The 21,362-nt window shown below is 47.3% G+C and overlaps 1 protein-coding gene across 2 annotated transcripts in view; it reads right to left on the reverse strand.

Moving 5' to 3' along the window:
* Nucleotides 1–1,490: 1,490 nt before the first annotated feature.
* The window catches only part of KIAA0513 (KIAA0513 ortholog), a 92,235-nt gene continuing 72,363 nt past the window's right edge, over nt 1,491–21,362 (reverse strand). For both annotated transcript variants that reach the window (XM_077830910.1, XM_077830911.1), the window contains exons 9-12: nt 20,796–20,873; nt 8,765–8,845; nt 7,690–7,784; nt 1,491–6,941 (exon numbers count right to left, since the gene is read on the reverse strand). In XM_077830910.1, coding sequence (XP_077687036.1) covers nt 6,892–6,941; nt 7,690–7,784; nt 8,765–8,845; nt 20,796–20,873 — 304 coding nt within the window. In that variant the 3' untranslated portion in view covers nt 1,491–6,891. The remainder of the gene's footprint in view (nt 6,942–7,689; nt 7,785–8,764; nt 8,846–20,795; nt 20,874–21,362) is intronic.

The following is a 21,362-nucleotide window of genomic DNA, read 5'->3' on the forward strand; positions in this document are numbered from 1 at the left end:
AATTTTGCTCAGGTTCGCAGTGGGCAGATGCAATTCTAGTACTGGTGAAAGGAGCTGGCTTGACAACTCTATTGTACACGTCACCTATCCATGGAGCAGGACTGCAGACTTTTCCCTAGCCTGTCCTCCCAACACACCTTGGAGGAACCAGTTCTAAGGGGAGAGGTTAGTTTAGTCTCAATAGCCCATAACTCTCTGCAGAGACTGCCGGCAGCCATGCGGCTTGTGGGTGCAACGTTGGTGTTATGGACACCTATCCAGCAGGAAATGGTCCAAGAACAACTTGTTTCACACTAGTCACTGAACAGCTGACAAAAAGGGAGGAGACTTGGCCAGTACCCACCAGTCAGGCTAAATTTGAACCAGTGACCTAGAAGTGCAGAACTTCTGTTCCCATTGGAAACCATTTTCCTTCTGCCCACTCCCTCAGGAAATATTTTATAGCCCCACCATTCAGAGAAGAGGACAAGTTGCATCAGGTGTCGGGGCCCATGTGCACACACGGTGGTAGCTGGGGACTGTGGTGGGGACTTAAGCCTGGGGACTGAGATGGCTTACAAAGGAAATCTTGTGCTCAGTTTTGTTCGAGCCTATTGTATATGCAAAGCATCATCTGGGAACTGATTTTACTGGCAAGGACAATTACCATTTTTACAGGCGGAGGGAGAGGCAGCAGATGTATGGAAACGATATGGAAATAGGTTTGCAAGGCTAGTTTTGCAGATTATTCCCCACATGGATACAGGAGTTTGAAACAAGCTTCCTGGGTTAGATTTGCTAAACGGCAGGGGGAATATGAGAGTTAAAGCCCATTATTCAAAGGAAATTCTTTTTATATCTTAACATTGAATAACTGCTGTTTAAAATACAGCAAAGTGAAATGTCCTGGGGCTTCTAAGAATCCCGTCTCCGTGGTGGGATCTTCAGGCCATTCGCAAAAAGACTCAGTGCAGGGGAAAAATAAATCGGGCTTTGCTGCCTCGACAGCTCCAGGGCAAATGCTCATGCTTTCAAAAGGTGCAACAACATTATCGTTTGTAAAAAGCAGGTGAGCACAAGGAGGAGCGAGGAGGATGACTGAATGGAATGAGATGGGGGGAAATACTGCAAATAATCAGATGGGGAAAAGGTGGGGAGGATGGGGACATTGCTTCTGCACGCACTGACGTTGCTACAAAACCCAAAACGCTCACCGTGCTTAATATACAGTGATGTGCTCAATGTAAAAGTTGATTGGGAGTGGGGGGAAGGGGGGTTTAAAGACCATTTATTCTAATCCCTCACCACAGTCCAAAACAGGAATGCATAATTTAACCCCCTCGGTCTTCAGGCTTAAAATAGTCTCAAACAAATCCTTAAACCAAGATCCCTTGGGAAATCAAGTCACATGATCCCAGTACAACACATCAATTGTCTAACAATCACCCCCAGCCCATGATATGGCAGTAACAACGTTAAATACAGTGTCAAAGTCAAACTCAGACCAAATATATATATAATTATATTTATATAAAGAGTAAAATACAGCATTTGGAACCCCAATGGAAGCAAACATTCTGTAATGTGGGGCAATACATTTAAACATTTTCTTTGCATTTGCATACAATTTTTTTTAATTTTATATTTTTTAGAAAAAATACACGTGCAAACAACATGTTTTCACTGCTAAACTTTCCTAGTGTTGGAAGAAAACAGCAGAATTCAGGAAAGAAAAAAAGAGAGACAGACAGATTGAGATCAGACATACTGTACGCTACACTTTGATGACCATCAGCTACCAGCCAACTGCTGGAGCTGCCCCTATGTCCATCAACCCACCAATAAGCAGAATAAAATTCTAAGTGCAGGCTACATTCCTATAGCAGTGATTTTTCCCCAAACAATACAATTCTAGGCTAATACATCCCATACCAGCAATCCTTGGGAAAGCGACACAATCACTGAATTTCAGTTAGGTGATGCAACCTTCAAATTCATCCCCTTTGGGCACCAGGATGGAGCAGCATGCGTGCTCCAGTTCTCTTTGGCCTGGCTTTGCCCCAAGTTCAGTAACACATCAGCACAATTACGGATAAGCACATCCCAAAGGAGTCCGCCCGGGGGTTAGGTACCAGAAGTAATGTGTACAATTGAGATGCTTGGCCATGCTACACACTTCAGAACGAGGGGTTCAACCGCAGCGTATTTGCACAGATTGGAACCCTTCTCATTCCACCTCGGAGGTCTGCAATCATTCCTCATGTGTCTCAAGAGATCTCAAAGGGGAAAAACAGGCCATTTGGTCAAACTCCCTCTCCCAGGCTGAGTGCTGTCTTGGGATGCTGGTCATCTCGGCTGGGGGCTACTTTCCCTGATAGGCTAGTGGGCCTTCATCTCTTCTACTGCATCTCCAGGGTGAAATCTAAAACCAACCTCCACGGCTTGGGCAGCTCAAACCTGAAACTGACGTTGCCAAAGCCCTTTCTCCATGCGGCACAGAGGGGATTTTAGAATGGGTCTCACCACAGCCCCATCCCCCACTCATCACTGCACTTACTCTGGCTCAGAAACGCAAGACTCAGCCTATGCCAGAGACACTGACACACACCAAAGTCAACTCATTTCTACTTGGATCTGGAGGGTAGCGTTGGGGCACATGGGGAAGGAAAAGCTCATTTCTGAAGCCTTAAGGCTGTCACAGTTTGTTTGGTTTTTTAAACAGGTGCTGCAGTTCCCAAGGCCGGTAATCACGGGGAGGGTTTGACTCAGCAGCTCCTTGCTATGGAGATGAGTCTCGCGACATTAAAATCCTCATCGCTCCATGACCTTGCATGGTGCTGAGGGGCAGGAGGTTACCCCCCAAGACACAGCTTTGAAGAAGAAAGGGGATAAAGTTCATAAACTAAAACAACGGATGGGAAAGGTTATTGGGTCTGGGGGCTCTGAGCCAGTCAAGTGCTTTTGTACATATGTGTGCAACTTTAATCACGTGATGTCAGTAGGTCTAGTCACATGCTTAAAGTTTTGCATATGGCTTGAGTGCGTCGGTGGCCCTGGCTAGTGGACTCAAGATCTCTCTCCAAACCAGCTAGCTGGTCCGCAGACAATGGTCTCCTAACTTAACTTCAGTAGGGAACCAAGCCTCTCTTCCAGCAGAGCACTCTGGAGATCCTGGAGCAGAGGTGTCCACTCCCAATCCAACAGCAAGCAAGGAACTGACCTTTGCGTCCATATGCTGGACAGCCACAGGAGAGGAGATACAGCCCCATGAGTCAGGCTGGCCATCTGTCATGGACGGCTGCTGGATTGGGGGTGTCTGCCTCTTTTCCAAGTGGGGACAAGGACCCTACAAGGCTGGCATGACTCCCCTCTTACCTCCTCCTAGGGTGTCTCCGAGAGAGAGGGGTTATTGGGAAGCTGACTGCCCCAGTTCTCCCGCATTCCACAGGGGAGGGGAGTCTCAGGAGCCCCACAAGAGAGCAGTGATCAGGACCCTGTATTCCCCGGAGGTGTACTTGGCACGAAGCAGCTCTGACCTGAAAGGCTGAGGTAGGGGATTGTGACAGTGGGCGAGTGCACTTGGCAACTGGGCTGTGGGTGTCAAGGGCATTAGCTAGATAGCATGGGCAAAGAGAGGTGACTCTGGGAGGTGTAGGGAACACAGAGGTTTTTACTGTCTTGTGCTACTCAGCTGTTCCCACTTAATATTGCAAAAAAAAAAAAAACCCTAAAGCACGTTCTCCTTAGACTGCTCTGGGATCTCTCTCATTTGCACTTAGTCGTGGTTTCTGCCTTTTAACCCAGGACCGAAGCATGGACTTCTCCTATTAACACCATGACGAACAGCAAGTCTTAGTAGTAAGTAACTAACGACAACATGGACACATCAAAACTGGCATGGATCGGAAGAGGCAGATCGACTGCATTTGCAATCTGCAGGAACAGGATCGCCCACCCCAGAGCTCACGAACACAATATTTGGTCACATACCCAACATCGAATGCCGCTGCTTCCGACACTCCAAGGAGACTTTAGCACTTTTACAAACATCTATGTAGGACGTTTTTTCATTTCCCGAGCATCAGTCTAGGATTACTGGCTTGCTTTGGGGGCTAGGAATAATCACACAGCACATTTAAAAATCTCAACATGACTGGGAATATTCGCAGAGAGGTTACTCACGATGTTAAATACCAATCTATAGATTCAGGAAGTAACACTGCAGGGCCAACAAATCAAGCGGCTGCAATAAAACAAACCTGCAACACTATGAATCTTACAGTACGTAACTGATGGCACAGAGCAGCCCTGGACAAACATCCCTTGAAACGCAGGCTCATGTAAACACAGAAGTCAGCGAAGGTAATACTTTTGAAGAGAGACGAAGCATTGAACACAACCAGCAAGATAGTCACCTGAACACCACAACACAAGCAGCATTTCATTTTCTGGAGTAGACAACTGCACGATTTCTATTGGAAATTAGCGTGTGCTAGGCTGTAAATTCTTATTTGACAGCCACAGAGCATGTGACGGGGCTCACAGCTTGCCTGACTTTTGCATGTCTCTGTGCCGTGCTCCACAGCCTTTAACACGGGCTTCCGACGTGCCTTATTTTCCCAAGGGAGAAGCAAACCCATTTCCCTTGCATAACGCTTTTCTAGACGAAATTCCAGCATTGATCTCTAAAGTCCCTGAGTTTTGCTACAAGTTTCCCATTTTTATCTAGCCATCTGCCCCGACCAAAAAAAAAAAAAAAAGTTTATATAGTAAAGTCTGTGACCTCTTTTAAAGTCACTGGTATTATACCTAGATAATTCTAGTCACTCCATCCCTCTCTCAACACTTGACACCCAAGATTCACTGACACACACTGCATGCCACACTGGTAACAAGGGACCCAGAAAGAAATGAAAGTCTGTACTCTGCTCTACTGATTACAATATATCCAGGGAGGCTGGAGTCACTCAAGGCCAGGAATAAAATGAGTATTTACACAAGGCCATTTCAGGATGGCTCATGAAGCTGATTGGTACGGGAGGGGTCAGGAAGGAGAACCGAGGATGATTAGATTTGTGGGAAAATAAGATTAATATTTCGTTTCCACTTGGAACAAGAACAGCGCAATCTGTATCATGGCACTGAGAAAGCCCAGAGGCCGAGTGACTCACTCGCACCCCGGAGGCGTGCAGGTTGTACCTGAACGGGATGTGTTATTTAAAAGTAGACAGACAGACATGCAGCAGTCTGGTTTGGTACGTCTGGAAGACCGGTGGCTGGAGGCGGTGGTTAGCAGGAAAATTAACCCGGGTTTCTTTTGTATTAGGGAAAGTCACAAGGACACGCCATGCTCCAATCATTTTTGGGTTGCCTCCTGCCCCAGAGTTCCTCCCAGACCTGGGGGCCAGACTCTCACATCCCATATATTTCCATGTCCCAGCCTTGAACTACACTCCCCAGCTCCACCAAGCAAACTGATATGGGGTGAAGCTCTGGGGAAGAGGGTAGCTGCCATTGCTGAGCAGCTCCCAGTGGGAAGGCGCCACCTGGAGGATTTTCAGAATTTAAAATCTGCAAGAGGAAAGGCAGAAGGGAGAAGGTCGTCCTGCTACAGCTTTACCATCTCTACCAACAGAAACCAAGCAAAGCAACCCCTCTCCTCCTCTCTCCAGCTGACGGACCACTACAGCTTCCCCCGAACAAGGCTGCCACCAGTCTATCCAGCGTACTAAGGAAGTTCCTTTATTTGCCCTCACACTGAGATGTACAAACGTCACCCGCGTTCCTTTGAAGCAAATACAGTAAAGTTCTCAAAGGGTCACCTTGGAAGAATCTTCGTATTAAAGGAGGGGGCTGGCTAGCCAGATGCTGCATTTCTCTGACTGCAGCAGAGACATCTGCATGAGTTTCTGTATGCCTGCTTATCACCCAGACCAAGAGGGACGTTTTCAGATAGACAATGAAATGCACCTTGACACAAAATCAGACTACCGACATCAAAGATGCTGCAGCGGCTCCGAGATCAGTCTCCTACCCTTTACCAGAGTGGTCCCATCTGCCCAGATTTTGTCACTAAAGAATTCTCTCCCTCTCTAGCCCCAATAACAGAAGCAATCAACGTTTCCTTTTGGAAGGGCTGTACAAACTGCAAGGGCATCAGCCCATCTCACTGCAGAACGGCAGGTCAAACCAGAAGATGGGACAGATTGCTCTGATCTCAAGGCTGGTTCCTATTGCAGCAGCTGCTAATCTGCCAGAGCAAAAGGCATGGTGCAGCTGTCGTGGATAAACTTTCAATGCACAACGCACCACAAGGAGGACACAGCTCTTGATCTCGGAGCTGGGGGCCTTAAAGTCCTGTTTTCACCTGGATTAGCCACTGGGTACCAACCTTTTAAAGTAACAAGCCCATAGTGCTACCATTTTATTCCCTCCCTTTACACCCAACCCCCCACCCTGCCTACAGTATCTTTTGATCTCATCCGCTGTTGGCTACTGCAGCAGTCACATCAGGAAACAGTTTTCAGCAGCATGGCCAGTGCAAGGCACCTCCTTGGAGCCTGGGATACAGCAATCCTGCCCTTCCCCCGAGCCCACATAAACACACAGGGATCTTGAGCAGTTACTCCATTTTACAGACAAAAACACCTCTTGGAATATTCGACTCGGACAATGTGACGGGGCTCTGGGATGACGGAGCATCTGAAAAGGGCTGCTTTTGTTGAGCTCCTATTTCTACGGGCTGCACGGCACAGCGCTAAGGTTTGCTGACAATCATGCAGGTTTATTGCGGTGGTTTTACGTAGCCCATCTTCAGTTGCGGGTGGTCTCGGAGGAGTCCTCCCACTCCGCACCCACACCCACTGCCGCGCCTCTCCGCCTCGCTCCGAACGCCGGACACAGGCCAGATGGCTATTCGGCAGCCATTTGCTCAATGTGATCACTAAGCAGCTTGTTTTGCTCTGCAATGCAAAGAGAAAAATGCGTTTGTGACGCCAGGGTTTATCGTTCTGATAAGATGAAAGGAGAGGGAGAGTGGGTCGCACATGTGGGGCAGATTCTGTTCTAAGGGCTCTGGGGGCTCTTTAAAAAAATCAAGGCAGTGACACAACCAGCAAGGTAGCAACATTTTTGTTTTTTATTTGGTTTAGAAACTACTGGATGGGGAGTTCCCCCACGTGAGTCTTGAACTGTAAACAAACCAATGATCCACACAGCTAGATTGGGAGCTGGTGTGAAGTGGCATCTCTCCACTGTAATCGCCCTGAGCTACATTAATAGACCCCAACTGGGGCTCCAACCCCATTGAAATCAACAGCAACGTGCCCCTTTGCACCAGCTGTGGATCTGGCCCTATTTACTCCAACGAAACTGCAGCAGTTCATACCAGCAGGGAATCTGGGGCCATTCACTTCACTAGCGCTATAGCAATTGACCCCATCTGGGGGTCTGGCCCCATTGACTCCAATGGAGCTGCACTCCGAATCGGACCCATCCGGTACATTAAGAAACGTGCCAAGCATTTCAGAAAGCGTCAGTGAAAATACGGTGAAATATTTGGAGTTTGCCATAAAGTAGGAGGAGCCAGTGCTGGGAATGGAAGCCATCTTGGAATTCAACTACTTCCCCACCTCCTCCCCACCAGCCACGTTCCCTTCCTTCCAGGAGGTGGAGCTGGGCTCCCGCGCACAGCCCCCGTGCCTGCCCTACCTTCATCCAGGTTGCCGATCACGGCCTGCTTCTTCAGGAAGTCGTTGCAGAGCTTCTTGCTCAGGCCAAACGCCAACATGTTGTGAGTGAAGGTGCTGGGGAAGAGGCGAGACACATGGCATGGGCACTGCAAAGAGTCCCCGACCCTTCTCTCACGGGAAACCCCAGCAGGACTGCACCACTCCCCAACATTAGCCAGCAGGGCCGGCCCCAACCGCAGAACTCAGCTCTGGGACTCCCCGAAAGGCAGTGGTGTTGTGATCGGACACCCGTACAGTCCAGGGGTTGGAACAGGAGTTGCGGGGGGATAGGGGTTGGGCATACCCTGCCCTCCCCGTATTGCTACACAGGGCAAGGGTCCTGGTCTGGAACAGGTGAAACCCCCTGCTCTAGAGTCCAGCGTACACCCCCTGATGGCTGCAAAGAGCCTCTCGCCTTCTCCACCAATCTGGGGGTGTCTGTTGAACTCTCCTCCTTTCCCCCACCCACCGCAGCCATTAAGCTAACCCCCCATTTCAGCCCCCACCTGACAAGAGCGACAAGGGCAAAGGGGAGGGTTCTTCCAATCCTAGCCCGAGCCACGGGCGAGAGGAACTTAGTGGATTTCTTTCTATCAAGGCTGGAGAATCCTCGTGTTTGCTCTTAGGAGGGAGTAGACATGAGGAAGAGGGGCTGGAAAACCCTGGACACTAGAATCCTGGTTCTGAGTATCTTTATATAGATTTTAAAAAAACCACTACAGTGTTTTCCATGAATGGACAGTCTCAATACAGGAGCGAGAGCATTCGGCTCCACCACCGAAGCTGTTTAATCAAGGAAGGAAACACCAATAGCCCAGCAACCCCTTCACTTTGGCGTCTGTCTGTTCATCCCCTCGGGTAGACTGAATTTCCGGTCTTCATTATCAGAAAGAGACCCGACCCAAAGCCCTGAACCTGAATGCTCGGGCCCCGATCCAAGCTTCGCAGCTCTGCTCCCATCCATTTTTATTGAGATTTTTCCCATGACGACAATGGACAGGCTCCTTCTAGCCACCCAGATGCAGGCGTTATCAGTCAATTAGCGTGTGCCTTACCCAAGCTGCCCAAAAGTGATGTTCTCGTTAAACCGCAGGCTGTCGTCACGCTCCTCCTGGGTCATGTGACACCACTTTTCCCTGCAACCACAGGAAGAGATCTTATAGCGGGAAGTCACCATGCAGCCTTCCCTCCCCACCCTCACATCCATCCAAACCCTGCGGGCTGCCGAGACCCTTGTAGGAACTGAGGAGCCGATGAAGATGAAGAATAGATCACAGCAGCTTGGAGGAGATTACAGGTGCAGAACACCTGCCTCCTTGCCCTGCTCTCTCTCTTTTGGGCAAACGGCTGAACCCTCCCCTAAGCTGGAGTCGGCAGATACTGTAGGTATTTACTGCAGTTGAGAGGGAAATCTGCACGACCTTGCTTTATTGTACATGAAAGCGAGTCCCTACACCGATGGCAAAAGGGTGAGCTTGAGAGGAGGGACACATCAGCACACAGCTCTGAAATCTGCCTTTAATGCCACTGTTACTGGAAAGGGGGTGGGTGCTGGGGGTTTACCGTCTGGGAGCTGCAGTCCCTGAAAGCAGGAGCCACGAAGGTAAAGTATTCACCCACATCTCAGGCCTGGTCTACATTCAAGCCTGCGCTAGTTTAAAGGGGGCGGGGGGTTTCATGGATTCAGTTAATTTGGTGTAATATCTGTGTTTAGGCCGGGTCGGTGTCTAAAAATTAGATCCACTCAGCTACATGGCTCGGGGCTGTGAAAAATGTCACGCCCTGTGCGTCAGAGCTAGTTTGCCTTCGCCCCCGTTGCTGGTGTTGCTACCACCCCTTGCGAAGGTCGATTAACTACACTGCTGGAAAAAACCCCTTCTATGGACGCAGGAAGCGTCTACACTCCAGTGCCATGGCTGTGCTGCTGTGGTACAGACAGGGGCTTAGAGCAGGACTCAGTCAAGGTTCCCCCCACTTCCCCCCCAAAAAACAAGATGCAGAGAGATCTGGACTCCTGGATAACAAAAAAATAAACAAGGGAAAAGGCATTGATTATGCCTCTTTTTCCATGGGCAGCAGTCACACGACTCAGCTGGGCAACTACCTCGCTTACGATGCTGCGCCCTGCACTCCAGATCAGGCTGCACGGCATGTCACACCGGGCCACTGCGGGCGAGGTCCGACAGGCTTTGTGGACCGGCAATCATCAGATAGAAGGGAGCTGACAAATCAATGGAGTTTGATTCGAGGGCGTTTGAAATGAGACGCAAGAGCCCTCCCCGTGAGGATTACCGAGGGCTCAGTATGCAACGCTAGCCATGTAGCCCGCCTTCGCCGAGGAATATTTTGAGCTAGATGATGCAGTCTCAGTTCGTCTCTGGCAACTTCAAAATAGTAAAGCTTTAAAACAATCTACGTGTGTTGAATTGGGGTCCCATTTGGGGGAACTGACAAAGCCTTGAAATAATGACAGGTTTCAGAGTAGCCGCCGTGTTAGTCTGTATCCGCAAAAAGAACAGGAGGACTTGTGGCACCTTAGAGACTAACCAATTTATTTGAGCATAAGCTTTCGTGGGCTACAGCTCACTTCATCGGATGCATATTCCTTTGAAGTGCAAGCGCCATGGGGGATGATACCAACAGCACTGGTGGATCAGCACCTTTTGGACTGTATTTTGAGCTCTTTACCCAACAAGTCTGCATCCACTCCCTTCTCTCCTTAGTGAGAAGCGCAGAGAAAAACTGAGTGGATTGCCAGATGCAATTACCTAGAATACACACAGCATTTGTGTTCTTGCCGAGCATTTCATTACTGGAGAACGTGACATTATTCCCAGGAGCTAGGTGCAAGTCCATCTAGACATGTTTGATCAAATACAAATCAGCCTATTGTACTTCGGTCATAGCCAGCACCGTTTTTGTATGCTCCCGCTCACATATTGCCGTGAAAGATTACTGTGTGCATTCAAAACTAACCCAACAGTAGGAGGTTGTGGGGCTCCCCATACAGATGTTTTACAAGTAGGTCTTTCACAAAGCCACGATCATCCCAGGACACGAGTCATTCTAGGTATGTTCATTACACTCATGTAATACATGCATATGGGGAAGCCCGGAGGTCAGGGTTTCAGACAGCCCTCCACTGAACAGAAGTCCGGTGGGGGGTTACATACAAGGCTCAGAAGAGGAACAAGAAAAGGGAAGGAAAAAGGAACAGGAAGAAGAAATAACAGAGGAGAGACAAAAGGAGAATAAAAGGAACAGCACAAACGTCCACCGCACATTTAACTCTCCTGCACCCTACCTGGAATTGGAGGTGCTGCTTCAATTGGAAATAGATGGTGGCACTTGGGTATCTTTTCAGCAAATTCCACTGGGTCGCCCTAACTAGAACAAGTGTCGATTCCTGCTAGGACTGGTGAATAGCCATAGTTATCTCAGCCTGCTTCCAGGTAGGGCCCAATCCAGCAAGCCCTTCCTCACATGTTCACTTCTTGTGAGACAGCTTTGCAAGATTGGGCCTATAAACTGCAAGGGATTTAGCTGCTTCAGTGGAGTTTGTGTGGCCAAATTCTGTGCCATACTAGAATGTTTAGGTGTATGTTTAAAAGCACAAAGTCTGTCAGGGTCAGGTTCACGATAGCAACCAAAATATGCACCTAAATCTGAAGGCTGCCAGGGGGTGGGCAGAAAAGAAAATCAGCAAGGTGCTTTGAACGCTGGAAGCAAAATTTGACAGATCTCATTGTCCCAGTTACAGAGGAAGCGTATTTAGGTTTTTCTGCCCTCCTCGTATATTCTTGCTGAGAGAAAACAAGATCAAAGTGACCAAGGGAGATTCATGATACTTCTAGGTCTAGGGTTAGGAATAACATGTTTGCAAAGGAAAAAATATGTCTCTGCTTAAGTACATGGATCTTTATACTGGCACAAAAGGCCACTGTAAAGATCCATTTGTTTCTTCACTTAATCCCTATTAGAAGGGCATGTAGATTAGAGATTTGACTATATTATTTAAAATGTACTAGGGAAAGGATATTTCTGCAAAATGAGCTTCGAATATTCTAGCTCCTCAGCAGGGAAATGCACCAGCAAGCTCAGGATGTTGGACTACTGAGAACTCCAGGTCTCAGCAGGTGCATGTCCAATTCTGGTCAGCAGTGTGATTTGTGATGTACGAGGGTTGAAGTTCACCCCACTCTGCATGCAGATAAGATGTACAAGGCCCTGTGCATCAGTAAAGTCCCATTTAATCTCGGCCTGTGCACGGGTAAATTTCACAATAGGCAACTAATCTGAGCAGTGCTCTGCTTACACAAATCGAGTCGATTTCCTTCCCCTAACAGACACTAGCTGCGCTTTCAAGAACTTATCTATGAACTCCAAATAGTCTTTTTTTCAGGTAGGCTTTTTTTGTTGTCACTTAAAACGATTTGTTCCAGGATCAGACATCAAGATCTAAAATTTCTTTTTAAATCAAAGAATCTCTCCCCAGCCCCAAATTCCAGTCTGTTCTTGACTCTGATCTCCAGTAGATTGTTTCTTGAACTTGTAAAGCTCAACAACATAACTCTCAGTGCAACTTGCTAGCTTCCCCTCATGGGCACTTTAAAAAATAAAACACAAAAAAACCCCATAAGTCACGATTTAAAGAAAAAATAAAATAAATAAAAAGGCAAGATTTCAAACCAGCAAAACATCTTCACAACCTCAAAGCAACAGCAGTGTTGGAAACGCACTAAGGCAGGGGATCGAATATACCTTGATTCAGAACCGCACAGGCATCAGGAACTGAACGCGAAAAAAGCCACGCTCACCAGACCACGCCATTTCACAGAGTCAGTAGCAAAGGAAAAAATAAAATAAGGAAGAGAGGATAGAATGACATTCCCCGTCTATGCTAGGAGACTCAGTTTGTGTCCAAAAACTGCCCATGAAACTGGAGCATCACACAGTTGCCAGTGTATGAAATGGCACAAGAGAACAGAAGTACAAACCATCAACTCTATCCATCACGGACCTAGTTCATTACCGAGACACCCCAATGCAGTGGCCTGTGATTAAATTTTGTTTTAAAATCTACCACATCTGAGGATTCTGCATATAATTGTTTCCAGACAGTTTTCTTTTAGTCTCACTGCTAGCCCGGTCCCCATCTCCTGCAGGTAGAGCCAGATCTGAATTTGTGCCCATTTCTCATTGGAGCAGGTGGCATTTCTGAGCCCAACCTGCACCCGTGACATTTTACCATGGTGGCAAAGTTTGGACCTGAAGCGAGTCAATGCTACTGTAAAAATGCAACAAAGTAATGCGGACAGACACACCTCTTTTCCTCTTCCTCTCCAGTGTTCCCTCTGGAGTGGCAGCAGAAACAGGGTCAACAAAGGTTACATGTTAAAGATCATGCAAGATATATGGATGGAGAAAAAGAGAAGAACAGATGAAAGAAAGAAAAGTCATTATAGGCAGAGAGAAGAAAAAAGGATTTTTGTTATTTTTCCTTTCCCCCTTGCAGGAAAATCGCCTTCCCGGTTATCTCAACTCTGCTCCTGTTCTTCCAAAGCAATTACCAAGCATGAAACCAAACATTCCCGCTACACGCCCCCAGCTGCCCTGGGGAAGGACTTTAGGCAGTTGTTGCTTTAGGGGTTTTCCTCCCCCAGAGGGCTGCGAACTGAGAGATACAAACCCAGCCTGGTGAGAAAAGGCGTTCACAAAAGCAGACTATCCCCTGGAGGCCTTTAAGAAAAGGAAAGTCAGGGGAAAGTGTCTCACTGCAGGGACCCAGTGTGTCTTTCTAGCCTGGTCAGAGGGGATCAGTGACTGCTGTGCACACTCAATGATCTCTCACCTCCAAGACTGCATCTCCAGAGCAGGTGAACAGTTCAAAGGGAAGCTCCCATCTATAAAGCAAGACTTTGGAGTTGAACACAGAAAGGGACCAGTCTCTGGACAGAAGATGTTTTTCTCCTCACCTTAAATCCCCAAGGGCCAAACGCCAAGGTCCTTAACTCAGACAAACTCCCATCAGCTTCAACGAGAGTCTGCTGCAGAGTACGTCTACACTTGGAAGCGGAAGCGTGATTCCCAGCTGGAGGAGACATACTCATGCTATCCGGATGTGTGGAGTTGCAGCGGCACGAGCTGCGGGATGAGCTAGCTGGCTCGAGTACGTACCTAGGGTCTCTGATGGGCACGTACTTGTGGTGGCTAACCCATCCCATTGCTCATGCTGCCATGGCTACCTTCTATTTTTAGCACGGTAGCTTGGCGAGAGCTAGTGTGAGTTTATCTCCTCAAGCTGAGAATTGCAACCCCAGCTGCACGTATAAACACGCCCTCAGTCAGGACGTCAGAGTAGGCCAGACCCTAGGGAGTAACCAGGAGACCAGAACCCAGTCTGAACCAATGCCTGAGAAAATGAACGACATCAAGATCGCGCCTTTTCTTTGCCGAGCCAAACCTTAACTGAGGCACCGACACTGTTGCTAATGCAATGGACTAGTTTAAGCCCTTTTCATGTTATGCACTGGAGACCTTAACGTGGTGACAGAGTCTTGGTCTGAGCACTGGACTGGGAGCCAGGAGCTTGCAGGTTCTAATCCCGTCCCTGACACAATCACTTCCCTCCGCCTCAGTGTCCCAACCTGTACCACGGGGATGAGAATGCTTGTCTGCCTCCCAGGCATCTGCAAAGATTAATGTTTGTAAAATGCTTTGAGAATGAAGAGCCCAAGGTGTAATAAGATGAATTTCGTAGTGCCTACGGAAATGCAGCTATGATCTTTAAAGCACAGAGATCTTTAGAAACAGACACCCACACCACAGGCCAGGCCAGAAGGGCTGTAAATCTTGAAGGGGTTTTACATCTGCATGTGACTTTTGCATGAAGCCCCTCCATAGCTCCTGGGAAAAGGACAGAAGGCCACGGCCTGCTTTGATTGCTCAGATTCAATCCTCCATCACAATTATATGAAAGGAAGCTGCAGCCTCACTGTGTCACGATTCCCTTTACAATCCATTGCACACGTGAGATGCTGGAGGCATTCAATCCCGTAGGAGAAACCCTGAAATAGGTACACGCTCCTGCATTAATGATAACAGCTGGAAGACACTGCAGGTTCCTAGAACCGGTATTCTGATGGTATCAATCACTGGTTGCTATGATAAGAAGCTGCTGGTGAATCTCTTCTTGTGCCATTCAGAGGTAATTCACCCTATTTTCATCTCATTCCTCTCTATGAAGCAGTGAGTGCCACGTCTGCATGCCACCTTACCTTGCATCCACATGGAGCAGGCAGAGCCGGAACCAAGCCTGTTGTTTCGCCCCCTGATTCCTAACTTAAAAGGACTTGCAGTGGTTTTATTTTAGTTGCAGAGACTGTGCCGTCCCTGTCTGAAGGGCTGCGATGAGCAGATCTGGCTGTCTCCGAGCCCTGCCAGGACCAAGGTGTCTCAGCAGTTTGCATGCTAAATTTTGGAAACTGTGGCCATGTGCAATGTGATCCTGGCAACCACTTGTTTTTGCATGGTGTTCACCAGCCAACTGCACATCTGCAGCACGTTCACAGTCAACTACAGAAGTGCCTGGATAGAGAATGGGATCCAATTTAGGAACATACAATATTCTTTTCGAAGACCAGAAACTCACGTGCAATGCTCAGACTGCTGCACGTCTGCAGAGTTCACCTGTTGTGGGGTTTGGATCTCAAATGAATTCTTTTCTTTTTGAAAAGAAGAAAACCCGGCTTGTCAGCTTTTATATTTTAACTATATTCATGGATTCACAGATTTTAAGGCCAGACAGGACAGGACAGGATCACCTAGCCTGATCTGCTCATATCGCAGGCTATTCAATTTCACCCAGTTATGCTTGTGTTCTACCAAACAACTTGCATTTGGCTAAAGCTTACCCTCCGGAAAGGTATCCACTGTTCACTGGAAGACACCCAGAGATGCAGAAACCATCACTTCCCTTGGTAGTTTGTTCCCATAGTAAAATCACCCTCACTGTTAAAAATTTGTGCCTAATTCCCATTTTGCATTGGTCTGGCTGCAGCTTCCTTAGGCCTTTCTCTACTGGGTTAACGAGCCCTTTGGCACCCAGGAAGGCATTTAAATGCTGTCATCAAGTCATCTTTCAATCTTCTTTGTGATCAGCTAGACAGACTGACCTCGAAGTCTCTTATGGCAAGGCTTTTTCTTCAGCCGTTGATTCCTTTTTGAAACGGTTCTCTGCACCCTCTCCAATTTTTTCAACATCTTTTTTAAAATGTGATCACAATTGTGTGCAGCGTTCCAGTATCGGTCTCATCAGTGCCAGATACAGAGATAAAATCACATCCCCAGAGCTACTCCCCTGTTTATACACTCATGGATAGCACCAGCCCTTTTGGCCAGAGCCTTGCACTGGGAACTCCTGTTCAGTGCTTGTCCACTCTGACCCAGAAACCCTTTTCCGAGTCACTGCTTTCTGGGATACACTCGCCCATTCCGCAGGTCTGGCCCTCATTCCTTGACTTTGCATTTGGCTGTATTAAAACACACTTTGCTTGAATGGGTCCAGTTTACCGACCAATCCAGATATCTCTGTATAACTTCCCTCTCCTCATCTGTATTTGCCAATCTTTCTGTCAGCTGAAAATTTTATCGAAAGCAATTGGATATTTACTGCTAGATCATTGATAAAAACATTGAATAGTGTCAAGCCTAGTACCGGTGCCTGAGGAATCCCACTAGAAACACACCTTCTCAATGATTCATCGCTGACCGCTGGTTTATGAGATCTGTCAGTCAGTTCTTAATCTAATGTGCGCTTCATTGATATTCTATAGTGCTAATTTATTAATCAGAATAGCATGCAGTACCACATCAAACGCCTTACAAAAGCCTAAATGTATTATCATCTACGCAGTAATCTTTATCAACCAAATTTGATAAATTTGATAATCTCAAAGAATTAAATCAGGTTTGTTTGACAAGATCTATTTCCCATGAAAGCCTGCTGACTCGCATTAATTATATTCCTATCCTTTAATTCAATTCCATATCAACTTTTACATTATTTTGGATACCAGGTTAATTGGCCTGACCTGGGTCTTCGTGCTTGCCCTTTTTGAATACTGCCAGAACATTAGTATTCTCTCAATCTTTTGGAATTTCCCTGATATTGCAATGTTTATTAAAAATCTAAAATAAACAGCCCAGAAAAATCTCCTCAGCCAACTCTTTTAGGACTCTGGGGTGAAGTTATCTGGACCTGCTGATTGAAATATGTTTATGCCTCATAGATGATGTTTAACATTCTCCTAAGTCACTAATGGAGAGGAAATAACTTTATCCTGCTGTCTGTCTGATTTGGGAATTTTCTTTGATCAGCCTAGGACTTATCTTGAAGTTTTCAGTGACAAAACTACTGCCCAGAGCTATAACCATAGGGTATGTTTACAGCATACCAAAGCTGCTTATGTTCACCAGGTGAATCTCAGTCCCCAGGAGATGTCTGTAACACTAAAAGGTTCCTTACGGCAAAGTTTCGGTAGCAGAGTTTAGCATAGCATTTACAGAGCAGTAAGAATGAAGAGCTGGGTCTCCCAAGTGGTTACTAAGTTAATTCCAATAGAGGGATGACCTCTCCACTGGGGGAAAGTTAACAAGGACTGCTGAGAAGCAACCGCTTTTAAAAAAAAAAACTATGGGGACAAAGTAAGATGACTAAGCACAGCAGAGAAGAGTTTCCAAGGAGATTTAGACTCAAGATTCAATCCATTACCTCTGGATTCCTGCCTACAAACAGGAATGAGTGTCAAATGCACCTCTGGTGTAAGCAGGTGTAATGCATTCCCATCAAGTACCGCACCTACAAACGTCAGGGCTCAATTTTGGCTTGAGTACTAGAAAAAGGGCCTTCACGCTATCACTTATGTCTTGGACAGTCTCTAACCAATACCACAAATTAGGCTAAGTCATTCCTGCCTTACCCCGAGTTGGCAATGTACCCTGCTTTCTCATACCCCATAGGAGTCTCTGAATGACGCCCTAGCCCATGCTAGAAAGCACACATCCCTGCAGAGCTGCTGAAACCCTGGAGACCCTTCATCAGAGTTGTGTGTGTGGGGGGGAGCGAGATAGTAGTGTTAACAGAACGCTACAAAGCTGTAGCGGGAATTAGCCCAGTTTGAGGCTTAATGACGCCACAAAAAGCCTTGGAGCCGTACATATCAAGAGTGCAACTTATATCCCTCCCCACAACAGAAGGGAAGGGAGGGGAAGGGAAGTAGGGTGTGTGTGTGTCTGTCTGTAGGTACCAGTGACAGCACACATGCAAACACCCCACAGTACCCAGGCACTGACTGACTGGGAGCAGAGTTTATGGCCCACCTTCCAGTTGCCTTCTGACAAAGGTCAGTCACTAAAATACTGTGTCCATTTCTTAACATTTGACTTCTACAGCAGCCTGAGCCCTTCATCCCTCAGGAAGGGTAAACACTTTGCAAACTAGACGCGTGTGCCAGAGAAACGCATGCAGCTCTGGGGTGGGCACAGCATGCTGCATAACAGCATGGGGAGATGTAACAGTAGGGGCCATTTGGGCTAAGACAGTAGGACAAACCATTCCTCTCCCATGAATTAGCGTCCTGCCTGTGGGGCGTGGACACAGGGGGTTAAGGTCTCACTCCCAATCAGCACAGCCCTCACTGTACATGTGCCATGAAAGAATGAGGAGCTGAAACAAGAGTTGAAACTGCAGTTCCAGGGGGAATCTTGGAATTGCCAGCCTGAGGCTTAGATTCCCAAGCTACCGCCCCTCAAGCCAGCGCGACCATAGTTTGTCAAACTCAGTAAGGTTTAGCCTTACAGGTCAGCTTGCTGCACAAGCAGCCACGGATGAAGATCCAGAAATGCCTTTGTGAATAACATCCTTGGGTCTAGCTGGGATACTCAAAGCTCCTTTTGTAGAAACTTGACTCTACCATGGCCAATCACCCACTGGGTACCAGGTTTGAATGAAGGGATATTGATACAGAAGGGCTCAAACCAACGCAGAATGTTACTCTGAGTCTAGAGGGCTTCCCCTTGGCCTTCCTTGGAGCTGCTACAACAAAACCACAGCAATGCTTTCTGTTGATTTTGGACTGTCCTTTAATTAAAGCTAAAAGGTAAGCCACTGAATCTGATATTTTTACAGTGTCCCAAAGTGAGTTGCAGGACGCTGCTCATTTTAAGTCTGCTCTCCCTGCTAGGATTTATATTTTCATTCGGCAAGCCCTGCAAAGGCTCACATTACGCTGCTGGCCTTTCCTACCTTCCCAGAGGTGCCACATGAGACGCTGCAGCTTTTCAAAACCTCAACAATATTTGCAATACCCCTGGCCACAGCTCAGGAAACGTATGAATTACAAATATGTTTTGTTTTTGCTGACAAGGAAAATCAGCCATCCGGTTAGCTCAGAAAGGCATTCTCATCACAGAGCAGCTGCCAAAGGCACATGACCTTGCGAGACATTCGCTGCTGCTAATTTCATGCTTCATAAATGCAAGTTGTATTAATGTTCAGTAGGATCTTTCATTGGTCTGTGTTTAAAAAGTACTGAAAACATGCCAGTCTTTTCCAGTCCATCAGGGCACTTCATATCTGGTAAGTAGCTGAGTCCTAGATTGCAACACTTGGCATTTTTCAACCACAGATCTCAAAGCACTCTACAAAGGTAAGGAAGCATTGTCCCCATTTCAGAGGTATGGAAATTGTGGCAAAGACCTGCTTCACCCAAGGTTACACACTGAGTCAGTGGAAGAGCAGGAACAGAAGCCAGGTCTCCGGACTCCCAATCCAGTGCCTTATGCACATCGCCATGCTATCTTTCTTAAACGGACATTGTCAGGTTAAAAAAAATTTCTTTTAAAGTAAGTGACCCCACCTTCTGTTATAAGCAACATTTCAGAAGACTAAGTCAGAGAGAATTTTAAAAAACAAATTGATTCCTCACCATTTATGAAGCTTATTTCAACATTTAATTGAGTAACTTGAAAGGCGAATTTCACTTCTCTTCTGAGTCGATTTCATTTCTACTTCTCCTCTGCCTGTACCATGCTGCCATTGCCCTTTCCCAACACTACAGAGGATTTTGCAATCCTAGCAACGAAACCTCCCATATAATTTTATCATTTCCCTGAAAGGTCTCTATTAACACAGCTCTGGTAAGACTTGCATTTAAAAAAGTAAATAAAACAGACAAAAAAACCTTACTAGATTTTGGACCCAAGCTCTGCGACTGTGTCCCTTTAAAAGCAATTAAAAACAAGAAAACCTCTGAGATCCCAAATCCTCAACAGGATAAATGTTTAGACTTAAATTACACATGTATCTGTATTCAAAAAGAACACTGGAAAATGTATTATTTCCTTGGCTTAGCTGCCTAGACTCAAGCTCAGGGTTCTACTTCCATAGCAGTCTTGTAATCAAACACGTAAGGCAGAGCATTTCCCTGCAATCTGCTTCTGTTTCGGAAGATCAAGTCAACAGTGGCAGGGCGAAAGCAGGACTTTGGGTTCAGGTCTTGGCAGGTAAGTAAAAGGAGACTGATCATGATCTATTTGCTATACAAACATAGCTGTTTTGGAGAGATGATTTCAATGGATTTCTCCTGTCCCAAAGGCACATGGCCTCTGTAACAGCCATGGGAACTGCACAGCTGAACCCATCTAAGCCTATGGTAACCAAGCCCCTCTATGCTCTGCGCCAAGTACAGAGAAAGGGCCTTCAGAGAGAACGCCTGGAGGAGGGGGCAGGCTCCTTTCACTGTACTCCTCCCCCCTAATGCTCCACCCGGGATTCCAAGCACCTCGGACCTTCATGCAGTTAATTTCTAGCATTAGCCATGGCAACTGCCTTCGCAGTGCAGCAGGATTTAAACAGCTATCCGCTGGGTGGACTTCTCAGCAAACAGCTGCAGCGGGAAGGGTCTAACCTGTCATCTCCACTGTTGGTGGGGCTGGGGAGTTTGAGAGTGAAGCATGGGCAGTTTTCCCCCTGCCTTCCAGCTCTCCCTTGCCAAGGGCAGCCAGGATTTAATGTTCACGCCCTACCTGGTGGTGGGAGATCTCTTCCTCCTCTCACAATGGACAGCATCGAAAAAGGCTGCATTCCAAAATCTCAGGGTGTGCCTACAAAACAGGGAGAAGGCATTGGAGACCGCGTGTTGCATGGGAGAACACGACCGCCACCCCAGCGCACCTCTGAGCGACCGCGGGGCATTTGTACGCGGGGTCCTGCCAAAGTGCCTTCCACACAGATTCAGCCTTTGGCTTCTATGCACACAGCATGTTGCAAAGAGAAGTCAGCTTTACTGAGCTGTTCATTCCTGGTTTTGGGGGGTTTTGGTCAGTGGCTGCGTTGACAGATCTCATTGTTTGGGGGGTAGGGGAAAGGCAAAGTCAACTTTGCATGCGTGAAGAGTAGAATACTTGGATCAGGCACATGGCTGAGTTATGGGGAACGGCAGCATGTCACTCAGCCAGCATAGCGGGACCAACGCTGGGCACTGCACTCTGAGCAGCACAGGGCCTGGGTTCCCCCTCATACTGCTGGTGCTGTGCAAGTGGATGCTCATGCCAGCTGATTCAGAAGTACCAGGCACAGCGCTCCAGCTGAAG

This window comes from Eretmochelys imbricata, chromosome 12 (assembly GCF_965152235.1).
Source record: "Eretmochelys imbricata isolate rEreImb1 chromosome 12, rEreImb1.hap1, whole genome shotgun sequence".
NCBI classification, from domain to species: domain Eukaryota; kingdom Metazoa; phylum Chordata; order Testudines; family Cheloniidae; genus Eretmochelys; species Eretmochelys imbricata.